Source organism: Protopterus annectens, chromosome 8.part0 (genome assembly GCF_019279795.1).
Source record: "Protopterus annectens isolate FY-2018-M chromosome 8.part0, PAN1.0, whole genome shotgun sequence".
Taxonomy (NCBI): Eukaryota; Metazoa; Chordata; order Ceratodontiformes; family Protopteridae; genus Protopterus; species Protopterus annectens.
The window spans coordinates 1354132912-1354146510 of record NC_056741.1 but is presented as its reverse complement, the minus strand read 5'-3'; the positions used below and the strand labels follow the sequence as shown (position 1 = coordinate 1354146510).

The 13599-nt window shown below is 37.5% G+C and overlaps 1 protein-coding gene across 1 annotated transcript in view; it reads left to right on the top strand.

The window, feature by feature from the left end:
- Nucleotides 1-13599, top strand: part of TREH (trehalase) — a 341626-nt gene that overhangs the window by 310144 nt on the left and 17883 nt on the right. Inside the window, exon 14 of the mRNA XM_044079440.1 lies at nucleotides 8772-8825. Within this exon, the coding sequence (XP_043935375.1) occupies nucleotides 8772-8825 (54 nt within the window). The remainder of the gene's footprint in view (nucleotides 1-8771; nucleotides 8826-13599) is intronic.

The following is a 13599-nucleotide window of genomic DNA, read 5'->3' as shown; positions in this document are numbered from 1 at the left end:
TGGATAAAAAATGGCTATGATTAAATATGGATATAAGACCAGAAGTAAATAACATATTCAAAGAACATATAAGTTATTTTATGTTATATGGGTTATGTGGACTGAAAAATAAATTAAATTATGTTTACTAGTAAATGGATTTTAGTAAACATTACTAAGTAAAATCAGATGGTGGTTATGGAAAAAGGAGTGGGGTGTAATAGGAATGAAAATTTAGTATGGTTGTAAAGGAAATTATGACTATGTATATTTGTATGTCTATATATTTGTACATTTGTAAATATTTGTAAATATGTACATATTTTGTAAATAAGAGTTCTTTTTGTATATAAAGGACCCTTACCTGTCTTTGTGTTGACGAGTGAGACAATTGTTTATGGGGCACTTCCTGCTTCCATTTCTTGGCACATAGGTGGCTCAGAAAAGCAGGAAGCTTACTGACATGAGATGAGAAACTGTTGCTGACAGTTTTGCTTCTTTTTTGGAAAATAGTATTACATTTGAGGAGAATAAGGTAGACAAGTCTTTGGTTGAAATGAAGAAAGCAATCAGGGGAGCTGTCGCTCTTTCATCTCTGATACAAATAATGAGAAATCTTGAGGGTTCGTTCAGATGCTTTAATACTTACAAACACATCAGGATGGATAGCAGCATCTGTAAATACGAACGAACTAACAGACAGAGCTTACATACATACATGTTCACATCTCAACAGCTAACTACAAAATGGCAGTCAGACTTGCACGTGCTCAGTATTTATACTCTAGTGCAAGCCCTTGGATAGCTTCTTAAAGGTATATACACACTCATTGATCTACATCCTCCCTCTTAAAAAGATTGCCCTTTATACAAAATAAGCATGCATTACCATGTACATCAGAAACAAAATACAATGTTCATGTCCAAGTTGCTTCATATCTATTGCAAGGTTTAGAGATTTAACCATATCTCATAACATAACAGTTGGGACTAAAATTAGCAACAGGGACAGTCTGTGGTGTTCAGCTTGTATCAGGGATTTCTGGATTCATCATAGGAACAGGAATGTCCTCTGGAATTGGAACATCAAATGAGTCAGTCTGAGATAGAGTCTTTCTCACAGGCTGTTTGCTGTGGTATAAGCTCAGATACCAGTAGTAAGTTCCTCCAATTCTGCCTAAAGATTCTTTCTTTTGTTTTCACAATGTATGATCTGGCTCTGGACAAATATTCTTCATGACACCAATCTGATGATAACCTTTGGACATTTGCATCCTTACCACCTCTCCTTTTTGTAATAGATTGAGCAGTTTGTTGGTCTTATCATAGTAGGACTTCTGGGAGAGGTGTTTCCTCAACAATTGTGTTTCACTGATCTGCTGTTCTTGACACTTGGAACCAGCAGTTGACTACTGAGTGGTAATGTGGTTCTGGTTTGTCTCGACAGAAGTCTCTGAGCAGGTGAACCAAGATGTTTATCATGAGGAATATTTCTGAGATTCAAGAGATTCAGGAGAACATCAGTATTATCTCATCTTAACTTCTCAAGTAACTGTTTTGCACTTTGCACTCTGCACTGAATGTTTTGCCAGGTACTCTGGACTAGTTGTGACATGAGTAAGGTCCCATTCTTCTGCAAATCTCTTGAACTGTTGGCTTATAAACTGTGTGCCATTGTCTGGAATAACCTTGTATGGACTTCTGTGTACAGCAAAATTACATTTCTTCTTAGTAATGACTGTATGGGATGCTAGTTCTGGAATCTGGTTAAGCTGAAGTGGTTCTTTCTGTTGAAGAGGCTTTGTACTATTACATACTGAAGAAGAAGAAAGTGGTCTCTGAATGTCTTGTGACATAGAAGGCCAAAATACTCTCTCTCTCTCTCACCCTTCTTTTGGTAGATTTGGTTCCTGGGTGACCACGATGCAAGATAGTAATGTACTCAAGTTGCAAGGACTTTGGAACAATTACTTTTGGAGTTTTCATAATGATACCTTTGTCAGACAAGATCTTATCTCTGTATGGAAAGTAAGGTTGCAGTTCTTGAGATAAACTAGATTACTTTCATGGCCATCCATGAGTGATAAAGTGGTTAAGCTTTTGTAAAACTGGATATGTGGCTGTATGATCTCTCAACTCATGAAGACATGTGGAAGAAAATTTATGCACTTCCATACCTTCAAAATCATCAGTCGAATGAGTACCTTGATCGTCATTCTGTTCAGTGGTATTTCTGGGTGATCTGGGTAATGTACAAGCAAGATAAAGACATTTGCCTTTCTTGTAGACAAGATTTGAAGTTATACTTTTGCAATCTCAGCATCATACATTGCAGTCGGGCTGGGGCTGAATGCATAGGCTTTCTCAAGATAGTGACTAGTGGTTGGTGGTCTGTTTTAAGCTGGATAGGTCTACCATAATCATAATCATGGAACTTCAAACATGCAAACAAAATGCCAAAAGCTCTTTCTCATTCTGGGTGTACTGCTGTTCAGTTTGGGTAAGAGTTCTCAATGCATAAACAACAGGTTGATCATCTTGTAAAATGACTGCACCGAGAGAATTTTGAAGCATCACAGGAAAGTATAACTGGTTTGTGAATATCATAGTATCTGAGCATTGGCAGACTAGCAATTCTCTGTTTCAGGACATCAAATGCTCACTGGTGTTGTTCTAACCAGGACCAGGATACATCTTTACATGTCAGCTCTCTGAGTGGTATTGAAAGTTGGCTTACATCTGGAATGAAGTTGCCTAGGTAGTTGACCATGTCAAGAAAATATTGCAGGGCTTGAACATTGTCTGGAGCTGGCATCTTGAGAATGGTTGCTTGCTTTTGCATAGGCCTGTACTCATAAATACGAGAGCAACATAAGGAACTTCTTGTAGCCTGAACTTGCATTTGTGTGGGTTGAGCTTAAGATTCATTGCCCTTTCTGGAACTTTTCTGAGGTTTCTGTCATGCTCAGCTTCATCACAACCTCCTACTAGTATGTATACTATGATAGCACAAGGATACCCAGAAAAAAGTTGCTCAATTGCACGTTGAAAGACTTCACTTGCAGAATTTATCCCAAATGGCATTCTCAAAAATCTGTACCTACCAAACGGAGTACAGAACATAGTGAGCATTGAAAATTTTTTGTCTAGCTGAATTTGCCAAAACGAACTCTCTGCATCTAAGACAGAAAAAATAGTGGCATTTGGCATCAAAGCTGTGACTTCGACTGTGTGCATTGGATGATGAAATCTTTTTAGCGCTTTGTTTAAATCTCATGGATGAATACATATTCTGATGTCATCTAAGCTTTTCTTATGAGTTACTACCATGGAAGATACCCATTCAGTTGGAGTTTCCTCTGGACAAATGACACCTTGTCGCACCATTTTATCTAACTTGGCTTTAACTTTGTCCTGCATGGCTACTGGAACTTTATGTGCTGGCCTGATAACTGGACTGACCTCTGGGTCTAACTTCATGTACTACACAACTGGAAGCTTGCCTAGATTGTCTTGGAAAAGATCTGCATAGGTAGAAAAAAATGTGCTGAGCAAAATTTGTGTAGTGGTCTTTTAAGCTAACATGATGGACTTCCTTATTAAATGAAAGCAGTCCCATTTTCAAACTGTCTCTGGGCCCTAATAATGACTGGACATGCCACTTGACTACATAAAATAATAAGTCATCACTCCTTCCAGCAGAGTAACATGAAAGCACAACTGAGCCTTCAGTTTGAATTTCTTCACTTCTATAAGCAACAAGTTTCGCACACCTTGCCAAATCAAGCCTTTCATTTTTACATACCCTAGCAAATGTTGCTGCAGATATAAAATTTCACTTGGAACCTATGACAACTTGAGCTCTGTGGGTTTACCATTTATCCGAACAGTACAAAATACTTCATTCTTTGCCCTTAAATCTACTGCATTGACTGTTTCTTGAAGCACTGACACACCATCAACATAAAGAGCAGGCTTGCCACAGTCTAACTGATCAACTAGTTTCTTAAAAAGTTCCATTTTAATGAAAGAATGTGGGCCTTTTGATTTACAAAATCTTTTGAAATTATTCCATTTATTACATTTATGGCATTGCTGACCAAAAGCTAGAGACTTTTCCCTTTTAGATTTATGATTGCCACCACATTTATGACAGTTGGCAATGAAATTAGATTGGGGCCCATGCTTTGAGTGGGCTGACTCACTCTTATGCTTCACTGTGGCTGTGAGAACTCTGGAATGTGTTAGAAAATTCTGGGGTCTACCAGTGAGTGCTGCAAGGGTTACAGCTGCCATGTGCTTGGGCCTGTTTCTCTTAATAACATGCTGCATACTATCAAGATGAGCTTTATCACTGTGCCTTCTAGAGCTGTTCTCATTCGTAAGGATATTTGTGTGTTTTTCTGTGAGCTCATATATCTAACAAATCTCAATGGCCTTTGGCCTTATTCAAAGTTAAATCACTGTCATGAAGCAAAATCTTTATCACAGCATCATCTTTTATGCCACACACAAGTCTGTCCTTCATCAACTCATCCCTTAAGTCACCAAATCTGCATGTTTTAGCATTATTTCTCAGGTCAGTTATATATGTTATATATGTGTATATATATATATATATATATATATATATATATATATATATATATATATATATATATGTGTGTGTGTGTGTGTGTTTTTTTTTTTTTTTTTTTTGTGGTTCATTCCTATCTTCTTATTCTTACCATTGTTTATAACTAAATTAAATGCATGTGATTACTGGAAAACATTCAGACTTTCATTTATAAAAAAAGTATAACTCTTGAATTCTGTAGCATTAGGAACATTAGCTTATTTAGCTAGTGTATTTAGCATGCGGGTAATATATGAAAAGGAAATTATTAGTATAATGTTCTCTTTTATATGGTGATCCAGACTGAACCTTGTAAAAACATTAATATTGTATGTAGGAAAAGAAGGGGGTTGGGGTTAATAAACCCTATAAACTGCTTAAATGGTTGAGAAAAAAAAAACAAGAATTTAATAATTGAATTATTAAAAGGTAAATATAAAAAAGAATGGAGTATGATGAAAAATCATAAAAGAGAAAAAATTTATAAAAATGATGAGATGAAGGCTTACCAACAAACATCATAATATAGAAAATAAATAAGGAAAATGGAAAATGAAAGAAAATATGGTATTAAAATGTACTGGGGGATTGTTTCTATGTATATCCATGGAAATAATTAGAACAAGTGAAAATCAAAGCTATAAAAGCTAGAACTGAAGGATTTTAAAATATGCTTGAATACCAGGATTTTTTTTTTATGAAGGCTTGATATAAAGAAATTGCCAGTGAAAGCTAACATGCCTTATAAAAAAGATGTGAAAAGTGCGCAATAGGTGTGGAGAAGAGGAAACTGTAGAACATGTCTTTCTGAAATGTTAAAGAATTATGGAAAAAAATAGGAGATACAAATTATTTTGATGATATAAAGAAAACAGATGACATAAATATGGACATGACTGAATATGTTTTTTATAAAGATAAAAACAAAAAAATATATGTATATAAAATGGTTGGAATAGTGTTTAATGTGATTTGAGTTATTTGGAATCAGAGTTAAAGAATGTATAATGCCAAATGGGACTTAGTAGAAATGTTTAAAAAAATAAGCTTATGGTTGTAGAGTGGGGGTCAGATAAGAGACAATAGTGTGTATATATAGAAAGTTCCAGAGTAAAAAGAACAATCTAATCATATCTAAATAGTATTGTAAATAATATTATAAATATTGTAAACATTGTAAATAAATATTTTTAAAATAAAGGAGACCTACTCTTTTTGATAGGTGCCAGAGAATCTTTTACATTCACCTGAGCTACCACCAACTCAAGCAGATGGGTCCTCGGTTTTATATCTCACCTAAGATGCAGCACCCCCCCCCCATGGTGCACTGCAGTGCCAAGAATTGATGCACCTGGTGTGGGAATAGAACCCACAGCTATCTAAAGGTGAGTGTGCTACCTGTTGCCCTGCTGACACAGATAATACAACATAAACAGAGGAAGATGTACAATAGAAATAACTTGTTGTGTGCAACTGTAATTAAATATAAATGATACAAATGAGAAAAAAGGCTGTAACGATTTCCAAGACGATGCCAGGCTATTTCCTATGAGGAGTGGTCTCCAGACAGCCAGAGGTCATGCTCCCACTCTATAGAGCAACAGGGAGTCTATAAGTGGATACTGTGTGGAGTTATATAGGCCATATATGGACAAGGACACTGGAACTCACAGTACTGATGAGTGAACTGAGGAAGAAGACAGATTTATGTGTCAAAAGGCAGTTTATATTAGAAGGGAAGGTTGGAAAGTTTAGGACTAGACAATCTGAAAACAAGGAGGGATATGGAGGTATCATTTGGCTTTGATTTGAGGGAACAGACCTGAAGAAGAAAGACGCAGGGAGTAGGGAGAGATATCGGGTGCTTATTCAGTCTGGAGTTCGTGATTTTTTCATGGAAAGGTGGTGAGTATGTGGAATGATCTACCGTAATAGGTAATAAGCAGTGGAATGGTGGGTACATTCAAGAAAGCTTAAGAGAAATGAGGAGTAGAGACAGTGTGTAGTAGTTAGGGACAGAGGCACAGTATTAGCTGGATAGCATGAGCAGGCAAGGTAGACAGACTACGTTAGTGACAGAGACACAGTGTCAGCTGGATAGAATGAGCAGACAAGGTAGACAGACTACATTAGGGACAGAGTCACAGTGTCAGCTGGATAGCATGAGCAGACAAGGTAGACAGACTACATTAGGGACAGAGTCACAGTGTCAGCTGGATAACATGAGCAGACAAGGTAGACAGACTACGTTAGGGACACAGTCACAGTGTCAGCTGGATAGCATGAGCAGACAAGGTAGACAGACTACGTTAGGGACAGAGTCACAGTGTCAGCTGGATAACATGAGCAGACAAGGTAGACAGACTACGTTAGGGACAGAGGCACAGTGTTAGCTGGAGAGCATGAGCAGACAAGGTAGACAGACTACGTTAGGGACAGAGTCACAGTGTCAGCTGGATAACATGAGCAGACAAGGTAGACAGACTACGTTAGGGACAGAGGCACAGTGTCAGCTGGATAACATGAGCAGACAAGGTAGACAGTCTACGTTAGGGACAGAGGCACAGTGTCAGCTGGATAACATGAGCAGACAAGGTAGACAGACTATGTTAGGGACAGAGGCACAGTGTTAGCTGGAGAGCATGAGCAGACAAGGTAGACAGACTACGTTAGGGACAGAGTCACAGTGTCAGCTGGATAACATGAGCAGACAAGGTAGACAGACTACGTTAGGGACAGAGGCACAGTGTCAGCTGGATAGCATGAGCAGACAAGGTAGACAGACTACGTTAGGGACAGAGTCACAGTGTCAGCTGGATAACATGAGCAGACAAGGTAGACAGACTACATTAGGGACAGAGTCACAGTGTCAGCTGGATAACATGAGCAGACAAGATAGACAGACTATGTTAGGGACAGAGTCACAGTGTCAGCTGGATAGCATGAGCAAACAAAGTAGACAGACTACGTTAGGGACAGAGTCACAGTGTCAGCTGGATAACATGAGCAGACAAAGTAGACAGACTACATTAGGGACAGAGTCACAGTGTCAGCTGGATAACATGAGCAGACAAGGTTGACAGACTACGTTAGGGACAGAGTCACAGTGTCAGCTGCATAGCATGAGCAGACAAGGTAGACAGACTACGTTAGGGACAGAGTCACAGTGTCAGCTGGATAGCATGAGCAGACAAGGTAGACAGACTACGTTAGGGACAGAGTCACAGTGTCAGCTGGATAGCATGAGCAGACAAGGTAGACAGACTACGTTAGGGACAGAGTCACAGTGTCAGCTGGATAGCATGAGCAGACAAGGTGGTCAGACTATGTTAGGGACAGCGGCACAGTGTTAGCTGGATAACATGAGCAGACAAGGTAGACAGACTATGTTAGGGACAGAGTCACAGTGTCAGCTGGATAGCATGAGCAGACAAGGTGGTCAGACTACGTTAGGGACAGAGGCACAGTGTCAGCTGGATAGCATGAGCAGACAAGGTAGGCAGACTACTTCATTCTGTTGACATTTCTACATTATATGTATCTTTGAATATTATATTCTGAAAAACTTTCTTGAATGCTGGCAAACCAGATTAATAAATGTATGCTGTCTTAGTCCAACCCAGAGTGTCAGCAGTCAGTCCTGTGCTACATCTTAACAGGTTGATGTTCTAGTCAGACATAGGTACCTAGGTAACAGAACAGACCAAAATGATTCCTGTAACATTTCTTATCTGAGGTGAGGTAGTGGTGGTGATAGTAGGGAGGGTAGTGTGTTAGAGTGACATGATACAGAAGAATGAGTGATCCTTCAGAAGAATCATATATCCCTAAATGACCATGTGCCACACTAAAAATCAGATTGGAGATCGAAAGAATGGGAAGTATCCAGGCTTAGTGGCAATCCATCATCATTCAGGTAGAAGCCTCTATCTGTTTGTCTGTCTGTCTGTCTTGCATTCTCCTAGGTTCTACCTACCTAAACAAATAAAGATGGATAGTTGTAGAAGCTTAAATGTCATTAAGCCACAGCTGTTTTAACCTTAAGTAATGGAATGTTTACTGAACAGAATAAATATCTTAACATTAGAAAACAATATCATAGCACCATTTTATTGAAGTACAGCATGCCTAGCTAAATGACTCTCGAATGACTATGGTTTCTGGCTTTCATTTTCAGTATGATGTGAATGAAGATGGCAAACCTGGTGGAGGAGGTGAATATGAAGTACAGGTGAGTATTGCTCTTGGTATAACTTCCTTCCTGCCACCCCAGTGTCTATCCTCAGTAACTGCCGCAGTTGCCCAGCTGCTGGAAAAAGAGTCTTAGCACTGCCAACTGTTGAACAACCATTGAGTGTGTACAGACTTGGGGCTAATGTTTTTTTTCTTTCCTAAAATCTATACATGCACTGTTGAGCAATTATTCTTCCATATGTAGATATGATAATAATATCATCTTGTATATGTTGCACCTGTTTTTTTTTTTTTTTTAATTCAGGCTGGGTGTGAAACCCTATCTATTATTTCTAGACTACAGTTATTAGTCCTTTTAAAGTAACTGCATACTATGTGGCCACTAAAATCACAAATGCCCTGCTACAGATCTAGTTTTTATTCACGTGACCTGGAATACTTAGAACAGTTAGGACACTGCTACTTCAAGAATGTCAGAAAAGTAGAACTAGTACACACAAAATGACAATATTTTCGTAAGAGTAATGCTGACAAGATGAAAATTCCTCTGACTGTACTGTATGAAACACTGGTGTTGTTTCTTTAAATAATTGTCTCCTTTACAACTTTCAGAGTACATTATGTAAGCCATGTGTTCTGGTTTCCTGTATACCATTACACAGTCTGAATAGTAAAACTGAAGAGCTGGCAACACCACACCATGTGTTGTCTTAGCTGGAAGCAACCCAAACATCATGCCATGTATCATTTATTAAGACACCAGAAGATAACAGCGTACATATGTCTCAACGAATCAGGGATAAAAGTATGCAGAATCAGAGACAAATCCAGAAATAATCAGGGGCAATCAGAGAAGCATTTAAATTATTAGCACTATTGACATGATACATGTAAATTATTATACATTTTCAGAAGGAAAAGACATCCAAAAGTCTAATTATTGTCATTATTTATTAAAGTTTAATTAATGCACCACCTTTTCTCAAAATGTCACCATATTTGGGAGGATTAGGAAAGCCAGAGCTAAAATTTTAGTCATAATCAGTGACATTTGAGAGATATGGCAGTGTCCTTCAGAATATTTTGGGTTATGTAACACAAGTGATGTAAAATAAGAGATTGATTCAGTGATTGAGTGATTGGGCTAGAGTAATCTTAGAACCGCACACCACTATGCTATGCACTTGCCAGGACTCTTGTTAGACTGTATCTTGAGAACTTAATGGAAACTAGTTTGAAAACTACTTGTCAGTATTAGCGCATGAAGACCCTAAACCATATTTGCATCTCATTTGTTTCAACAAACATTTTTCTATCCTTGTTTATTCATGAACCTATGTATATGTCCCATCCACCTGCGTTGCTCATATGAATGTTAAAACTTGTTAGGGTTTTATCCTTAATTTTACTAAAAGGCACAGTCTGCACTTTGCCCATGGCTTGAAGTAGGAAATCTAGGTGATATTTATTAATTATCCCCATTACTTTCTCCTGGGAGCTGTAGTGCCATATGCCACAAATTCACAATCTGTAACTGACGCTGGCCACAACTACTTTTTATTTCTGTGAGTTGAGGGATGATTAACAACCTTGTTCAGTGCAATGAATATGTGAAACATCAGAGAACTGCAAAACTAGTTTTAGTTTGGAATGGGGAAATCAACATATTCAACTTGATATTTGCTTACTAGCATGTTTACAGGAAATGCCTGTCATGGAAGTGCAAGTGATAGAACTGTTTTTAATGTAAATTTGCTAATCTTGGTGGTTCCCCCACGATGGTACATTAACAATTTGTACATTTTTCAGGTTCAGATGTGAGCTTTATCTTAATAAATTTAACAGACAGAGCAATGAACAGGCCATCTCATTTTGGAATATTCACTTATTTTGTTACAGTGTTATATATTAAATGTTCTGGATGATTACATACCTGTATGTGCCTCTTTTATACCTGCAACAGATAATTGAAATGTTTCTAATTGTATCACAGTAGCACCCTGCTTCTTTGTTTCTGGTAACTTCATGTATAATTTCCTTCTCTTAGTGTAAATACATTAAAATATTCATCTCTCTGTCAGTTTTTGTAAGCTTGAGCTTGATTTTAATCATTTTAACAGGTAAGTAAACTTGCTAGGACCCATTTTCTGGGAGTCTGGATAGGGCATTGTTATTTACTTTTGTGTACTGCTCCATTACAATATATGTGACTTTCTGATAAATAGCTATGGTATTGCATTTAACCACCCTCCTATTTATGTTATTTCTAATGCTGTGAATCCTGTGTCTCTACATAGTTCCCACTATTTTGTTAAGTGTAAAGTATTTGTCTTTTGGCCAAGGAAGTGGCTGAAAAGGATCCTATTCCACTCTACTCAGGTGATCAACAAACAAACAATAAATAATATAATGCATGTAAAGATGCACTACACAAGCAATAATGCCCAACAGGATATCTTTTATAGTGTAAATATCACACTCAAGGATGTTCTCTACACCTCTGGAAGGGCATTATTTACACAATAACACCACACCCTGCAGGGCATTATTGCGCTTAAAGAACGGGCTAACTTTTAATTTTTTTTTACACTTTTTGATGTAAAATAGTTCCTCCACTTAATGTTCCAAACTTGCTGTAGTATATATAATGGTTGGCGGAGGAGTTATTTTACATCAAAAATACAAGCTATGCAGTTATTTAATGTCTATACACACACACACACACACACACACACACACACACACACACACACACACAAACTCAGAAGCACAGACAGATTGAAAAACTTATAAATATACACATAGAAACACAGATTCCAAAACACAGACAGAAAGACAGACTTATACACATATACATAGACAGAAACACCAACACACAGCAGTTAGAGCTATTTTGTTGAGTGAAAACATCAGATGTATCTGTGCATGCTATTGAATGAAATGAATAAATATACATACAATGCAAGTTATTGTAGCTCCCCCCCCCCCCACCATTGTCTCTACTCTTCTGCATAGAGTTTCCCTGCACATCAAATTGCAACTAAAACAATGAAGATTAAATTTAGTCAATAATTTCAGGCAATAAGAGTTTCATATCTCTTAATATTTAATGTTGTGATGGACTGCCTGTTCCAGCCAAAGCTGTCTTTCTCTCTCTCCCCCTCCCTCCCTCTTTTTCATGATTTCACACACAAATGCAATCACATACATACAAACAAATCAAGAACACTTTTCTTTTGTAGAAATATTTACTTAAACTTTTAATTGTGCTTCTGTTAAATGGCAAAGTGATGTCTAGTGAGCATGTGAAAAAAGGTGGACATTGACTTTTCTTGTGTCCAAACTTCAATGCAACCTAATATGGTACCATGAAGTGGCGGACTAGTTTTTCAGCAGGCATTACCTGTACATTAATACTCTGATGGAGAATGTTTGTTCTCCCATCAGAGTGGCGATGTACAGGCCACCCATTCTCTAAATGGTATTAGGTTCATCTTAACAAGGTGATTACAGTAACTGCACAATATGATTGGCTCAAGTAATCCCCCACTGTTACAAACTCACCTGGCTAATATTAATGTTGCTGATAAAACATGTTCAAGTAACAATACCTGAATATTTACAGAAGGCTTCAAAGAGCAGAAGTGATTTAAGCCTTGTTTAAACATTAGAATAAATGTAGTTTTTAAGTTACTTAGAAGTGAAGACCAGATTTGAAGACCTTGAGCTGAGAATATTCTCTAGCAGCATACAGTAAAGTGAAAGAGTTTGTCCAAATATCCTGAAAATATCTTTCTGTGTCTGGGTATCATTGTCTAATTTTTTTCCAGTAGTTTTAAAAGTTCAACAGCTGGCCAAAATTACTGACTTTGTAGATTGCTGTGCATATTAGCAGTTTTGTTTTTAGTAAAACTAATGGCCAGTTAATCTCAGCTGTAGTGGAACAATGATGCTTGTTTGTAGTGTCTGTAGTTATAAAATGACAAACTTTTGGGCATTCTGTATTCTTCAAATGTTTGCTCACTCTTGCTGATATAATTGGTTGGGCCATATTACAGTATAGGTATTAGGATTCCCTTACTGAGTCCAACCCTGAGTACCTTAAATAACAAACTAGTGATTCTCTGGCATGTAGAAAGCAGCGTGTAAGTCCCTCCTAGACAGGATTTTAGTAGCATGATAGGAGTTGGTCACTGTATGGTCTAACTATATATTTGTTGTTTTGTACAGTGATGTTCTAATTGCTTTTCAAGCCAACCAGTCTTCTGTTGGTCCCAAACAGCATTACCCCTATTTTGAATAAATCACTAGTGGGCCACAGCTGATGCAAGACTTGGGAAACCTGAGCAAGGTTCTTGGCCAGTTTAGTGGCTGTTTCACTATTATTTAAAACCTATAAAATTATGTCATCAGCATAAAGAGACTACAAGATGCAGAAAAAAAAAATCAAAATTTTACTTGTTGCTGTTTGATCTCACATTGCATTCTTTTAAAGAACTTGACCTGGCTACCTGTTACAAAAAATCCTCCTACCTTTCTAAATGGCACCTTTGCCTTCAAAATTTTGAATGAAGGAGATTACACTTCTCTAAGAAGAAAATTTACACTCAGAAACCAAATATATTCCCTAAGAAACAGCCAAGAAAACCCCATTTTAGTAATCCCTCTCTTTTAAAACTACCGTAGATGAGTATGCATTCTCCAGACTAAAGCAGAGGTATAGCTAGCTATCCTAGTGCCTGGTGTTGTTTCCCCAAGCAAAAAAAGGTCATTCTCTCAAATTTACCTCCTTTTAAACTACTGCAGATACT